Source organism: Hypomesus transpacificus, chromosome 9 (genome assembly GCF_021917145.1).
Source record: "Hypomesus transpacificus isolate Combined female chromosome 9, fHypTra1, whole genome shotgun sequence".
In the NCBI taxonomy this organism is placed as follows: domain Eukaryota; kingdom Metazoa; phylum Chordata; class Actinopteri; order Osmeriformes; family Osmeridae; genus Hypomesus; species Hypomesus transpacificus.
This window is the reverse complement of record NC_061068.1, coordinates 9,561,870-9,567,869: the sequence shown is the minus strand read 5'-3', so window position 1 is coordinate 9,567,869 and position 6,000 is coordinate 9,561,870. Positions and strand designations below refer to the sequence as shown.

The following is a 6,000-nucleotide window of genomic DNA, read 5'->3' as shown; positions in this document are numbered from 1 at the left end:
CCTTCCTACACTCCTCCTATATTTTTACAACCCTCCTCCTACTATTTTCTCTTCATGTCTCCTCTGCCCCAATTTCTGCATAGTTCTACTGCCTTATCTCCACCATCTATCAAATGGGAGGAAAGAGAAAAAACATAATGCAACAACATTCTCCTTACACACACATTTAGCTTTTGACCCAGTGTATGTCTCAAAGATTTACCAAGACTTACAAACCTCGACAAAAACAACCATAACCTAGTTTCGTCAATCTTAAATCTTGCAAAAACTAGCATTACTCCACAACCTATCCATAAATTTCTATTTAGCAATCTAGTGATCTATAATTTTCAGCAACAGAAAACAAAAAGAACATATCTCTGAATGAATAGTTGTTGGAAGACGCCTAATTACAGTAATCCCTCATTCCCAAGATAAAATCCCAGAACAGCTCAGGTAGACTCAAAGACAACTGCCATATGTCTCATTTTAGCCAGACTTGTGATTTGACTTGGTAATAGTTAGTCTTGTGAGTCTCACTAGTAAGTTTTACTATTTACTTTTGTTAGAAGTCACTAGTTTTGGGTAGTCTGAGGGTGGGTGTTAGTGTCAGCTGGGTATCAGAAACAGCACCATTGTGTGGTCAAGAAGAGCTTTACTACACAAAATACAAAGAGGATCACAGGTTGGGTAGAGTTCCAGACATATAAGTACATACTGTAGATGCTTAGGGATAGTAATGGATTCAAAGTGCAAAAAGCGAGGGGGAGAAAGTGAGAGAAAGAGAGACAGACAGAGACAGAGGGAAGGAGAGAGTGACAAAAGAGAGACAGACAGAGACAGAGGGAAGGAGAGAGTGACAAAAGAGAGAGAGAGAGAGAGAGAGAGAGAGAGAGAGAGAGAGAGAGAGAGAGAGAGAGAGAGAGAGAGAGAGAGAGAGAGAGAGAGAGAGAGAGAGAGAGAGAGAGATGGCTGCTGTAAGCTACATGGACAAATGGTTAAAGCTCCACCTCTGATTGTCATGTCATGATGCCAGATTGTGGAATGAAGATAGCCAGCACATCAGCAAATGCTGCCCTGGATGGGAAACTGAGGCTCACCTTAACACTGTGAGGACAGAGAAGAAGAGGTGGGATCTGGCTACCGCAGGCTCCTGTGTTGTTCCATACTCTACCTGGCTGTGCTCCTGGATATCTAAAGAGTAGGAGGGGACTGTCGGATTTCAATTCATGGTAAGTCATTTCCTTGGTTTTACTTACAATTTGCTGAAAATCGTGTTTCACACAAAAGTAATTTAGACTTTTTCTCTGCTTGAAGTGAATGAGTTAAATTACTGTACCCAAAGACAGGGCCTTTTTAAGACAAATTTTATTCAAATAAAACCATGTCCATTAAACCCACACATCATTTTGAGCTTTATGTTGTAAACAGCTTTTCTGCCTCAGCCCCTAATATAAAAATATAAGGTAAAGCAAATCCCTAAGCATGTCACTGACACTAGGAAGCTTTGGAGATGTTTGCTTCATGGACCCCTATGAAAATCAATCAACTGGTTTGGGTTCCAGGAAACAGTTGGTTTCTGAGTCGTGATATAGATTAGTTTCATTTCCATGTAGTGTTTAGTACATACTTGAGTTGAGGAATGTGAGCGCGACAATATCGAACAAGGCGAAACAGGGCCATCAACCATAAATCAGAAAGTATAATTATGAATTTGTGATTTATCAAAATGTAATAGTATCCAGTTGTATGTTGAAACATGTAATGTTGATTTGCAAGAGGAACCACCATGTCTGAGATCCATTAGGCTCCAGGACATGTACATGAAGCCAGAGCTAAAGCATCAAACCCAGGTTATTCCTGTACTGTCCTCACCTGATTTAGCCCTGCTGCATTGAGCATGGCTTTTTAATGCTGATCCAGTTACTTAACATTAGGAGCCAACAGCATGTGGAGCCAGCCCAGCCACACCAACACCATGACACACAGATTAGCCTGGGTCATTTCTGACTGAGCCTGAAGCTACTCTGCATCTACCTGCTGTTAGATGTTTCCTGAGCAGTTTCCTGAGCTCAGGTCATTTGCTGACTCTGCAAAGTGTTGTTTGGGAAGTGTTATTTGGGAGAACATGTAGAGTGAGTGGAGAAAAGAACAACACTAACCAGGTAGATGCAGATACTAACGGTGTCTAAGGAATGTAACGGCAGTCTGTTATCTGACAAGTGCTGTTGTCAGTCATTATTGGTCTAGTTTATCTGAAGCGATGTGAGCTCCCCGGGCCCTGGAAGATACATTACCATTCTGTTACCTTTCCTCAGCGTGCTAGAGGTGATGTAGGCTGACACTTTAAGTCCATCTCCTCCGCTCTCCTTCTGGGTCTCTGTGAGACAGAAGATGGCCTCCGCGTCCGAGGACCCCCTTCTAGGAACCGGTCCCGATGAGGACGGCTCTGAGGTGTCTTTGTCTGGCAGTGAGTCCGACTCAGGAAGTGTACTTTCTGATGACTCAGTGCTTCCTGACTATCAGCGGGACGAGGGGAAAGGGGGTCCTGCCTCCACGTTATATGCAGCATGCTTTCGGAACGAACCCCAGGCTCTCAAGATCATTCTCGAGAGGGGAGTCACCAAGGAGGAAGTCATGGAGACAGACATCAATGGTTGGGTAGGATTTCCTGACAGACCCCAGTCTTTGGGTTCAAAAGTCCTCCAGTTGAAATAATCACAATAAAATAATTGTTTTTACACTGAGGTCTGAACTAATCAAGTATTCCACATTAAAAAAAATCTCTGTCCATACATATCATATTTAAGTAAAAACAAATTGTCCCCAACAGAACGGTCTGATGATAGCATGTTACAAGGGTTTCCTGGATATTGTCCACGGCCTTCATTACTGTCCCTTCATAGACATCAACCACCAAGACAATGATGGCAACACTGCACTGATGATCGCTGCTCAAGCAGGTCAGTGCTATGCTCAACCCTCAATATGTATGGTGGTACAATGTGTAAGGTTTATTCCTGTTTTGTCTGTGCTTTTGTTCCTGACAACTTGTCTACATTTCTCATATTTTGTTGTTGGCCAGGTCACATCAGCACAGTCAACTATCTCCTGAACTACTACCCTGGAGCAGACACAGAGATCAAGGACTGTCGAGGGTTCACAGCCCTCATCAAAGCTGCTATGCAGGGCCGCAATGACGTTGTAGCCGCCCTCATCATGGCAGGTAGAAAAGACACCAGTTTGAATGTAACACAACAATAGTGACAAGAGTTTAAAAGAGACTGGGCGTATGTGATGGAAACCAGAGCACTGAATATGTCTAAACTGGCTATTGGCTACCCTGTTCTCTCTCAGTGTGACATGAGACATGTAGTACACATGTGATTTATTAGATAACATACGATAAGTACAACAGTTCGCCACCAGTTATTGAGTTGAATGGATCAAGAGTCAAGTTGGATAGGAAGATTAAGCCAATAGTGGTTATAAACACGGTTTGCTGCCAACCTCACAGGACAGACAGGGTGATGTTTTCTCAAGAGTAAGACAGTTGGAGAGAAGACTGAGAAGATTAAGAGGAATATCAAACATAGAGAAACAACAGTAAGTATAGATCAATGGTGTAGAAAGTGGTTTAACAAAACCAGTTGGTACCAACCACATAATTCCTGTTTGCAGAACACAATTTGAAACAAAGATTACTGAGTGAGTGTCAGGAGGCAGTATTGGTAGCCAACATCGTCATACCATGCTGTATATTTCTAAGTTTGCAATTCAGCTTCAGGTAGGTGAGTGTAGTAGTGACGCCAGACAGGTTTAAGGGATCATTTCGGAGGACATCATCCCACCTTAACAAAGTCTCAGTAATCTTTTACTTGACTGCAGATCCTGGCTGACAGAGGATTAAGCTGGTTGGAGGGCTATTTTGGTATCGTCATGAGATCATGTCTACTGGATCGTGTCAAAGTCAAAATCTCAGCCAAATCCTTCCTTAGTGTTGTTTTTCTTGTGACCAGCAAAACTGAGATTCAATAAGGCCCCCCAAAAGATCACAGAACATTTTCATATTTATGTTATTTAATGTATTGCAATTGCATTGTCCTTTAAGTTTTGAGGTAACATTGAAACAACCTGAAAAGACCTTCCCTTCCTCTACTATGTGTCAAAGGTGCTGACGTAAACGCAGTCGACTCTACAAAGAGCAGATGTGCCCGAGACTGGGCCCTGAAGACGGGGCGCTTTGACACCTTACACCGCCTCCGCCGTCTCAACCTGCGGCCCAGAGCTGAGCAGTTTTGCCAAAGCTACGTCTGCGAATGGCCTGAGCTCCAAGTGCTGGTGGCCAAAGCCACGGCCAATAAGAGTGCAGGTGAAAAGATCACCCAGAGACTCAAATCCACCTTTGGCTTCAATTTTCCCAGAGACCCCCAAGATAACGGAGTGTTGGATCACATGGTGCGTATGACCACAGGCCTGTACAGCCCCCTGGTAGCCACTGCCTGCCGCCCACTCTGCCCCACCAGTCCCCCCATGGCAGGTAAAAGGCGCCTGGCTGTGCCAGAGCTGGTGAAGAAGCACACAGTGAAGGAGCTGGAGGAAACCTCTGTGTGCCATAGCACCAGCTCCATCTTCTGCATAACACCCTCCCTTCACTCAGCCGAGTCCATCACTGCAGCCTGCTGTGTGGACACACAGCGCAGAGGCAGTATGCTGTCTCTGGCCCCCAATGGTGTGGCACACAGCTTTATGCACCGCAGCATGGCCCACAGGAACAGCGTGTTCCCCTCCGGCTGCATCCCTCAGATCAAGGTCAGCAAGTCTGGAGAGCCTACACCCAAGAAGGAGAAGAAGAAAAAGAGGCACAAGGGCCACCTGGAGCCGCCCAAGTGGAAGTACAAAGAGATCAAGGATGAAAAGAAAAAGGAGAAAAAGAAGGCAGAGAAAGAGAAAGAAAAGAATAATAAAGAGAAGAAATAAAAGTCCATGCACCGCCAATATATTTCAGATTTTTTTCCACAGACAGTATTACCATCATGTTCCCCTGTTGGACTCCAATGGCTTTATTTGTTTGTTTTTTGGTAACATGTAGTTACATATCCAGGTGCTTGCAATGAGCGTTATTTGGTAATAAGGCCTTAGTAAGTTAGCAAGTCTTATTAACACATGTTAATGTGCATCTTATAAGGGCCTTAGTACCCAATAACTCATGCTTATCTCTTTTTTTTTTACCCTAGCACTAACCCCTTACTAATATTATTAACACTTCTACAGCCTCATTCACACATAGTTATATCAATACACTCGTACATTTTCTATAAACTAACGCTCATTACAAGTAACGGTTTTCTTTGTTAAGAAAAAAAAAAACATCACTATGGATGTCAAAATCTCACAATCAGCTACTATTGCATTATAAATGCAACTGAAAAAAAACTGTCCAGAGTTCAAAGTAAAACATTTTCTTTTTGTATTTTTTTATGTCATTGGCAATTATTATTTTGTAGTGAATGCGTGCTCAACTCAGGGTTTTAGAATACCAAAGCTCACGTTCACACTACACTCAGGGATTGAATCATAGATAATTGATGGCTTTTGTAAATATGTAAATATTGACTATGGACTTGTAAATCTTTATCAAATAAATTGTGGAAGTCATACAGTAGCTAAATTGGCTGCATGCTTTTTGCATTTATGTCTGCATACCATTTTGTAACTACACCTATGAAGCTGCTAATTCTGAAATTAGAACGATTTAGTTGTATATAACATGTTTTATTGTATATCTTGCAAATAAACCTTAGCGAAAGGTGGCTGTGTGCTTTATGATTACAAAGTCTGAGGCTAAGAGCAATGGTTATTCAAAGAGAACCTGGGAAAGGTTTACTGTAATCTCAGCTCACAGATTTACGCAACAGTCAGATATAGGACGGAAAATCACGTGTGACGCTAGCAAACAAAGTACTATACAATTAAGCCTATGATGCAGACAAAACACCAGCAAAAATGTATTATTGTTTA

General features: G+C 42.5%; 1 protein-coding gene across 1 annotated transcript; it reads left to right on the top strand.

Annotated features, from left to right (window-relative positions):
- The first annotated feature begins 2,355 nt into the window (after window positions 1–2,355).
- ankrd33ab (ankyrin repeat domain 33Ab) lies at window positions 2,356–4,959 on the top strand. Its single transcript, XM_047025981.1, has 4 exons — window positions 2,356–2,640; window positions 2,813–2,942; window positions 3,065–3,205; window positions 4,151–4,959. The coding sequence occupies exons 1-4, from the start codon at window positions 2,374–2,376 to the stop codon at window positions 4,957–4,959; spliced, it is 1,347 nt and encodes a 448-aa protein (XP_046881937.1). The 5' UTR covers window positions 2,356–2,373.
- Window positions 4,960–6,000: the final 1,041 nt, after the last annotated feature.

Coding starts and splice junctions, on each gene's coding strand:
- ankrd33ab (XM_047025981.1), top strand. CDS start 2,374: ATGGCCTCCGCGTCCGAGGACCCCCTTCTAGGAACCGGTCCCGATGAG. Junction 2,641..2,812: donor AGACAGACATCAATGGTTGG/GTAGGATTTCCT, acceptor TGTCCCCAACAG/AACGGTCTGATGATAGCATG. Junction 2,943..3,064: donor GATGATCGCTGCTCAAGCAG/GTCAGTGCTATG, acceptor GTTGTTGGCCAG/GTCACATCAGCACAGTCAAC.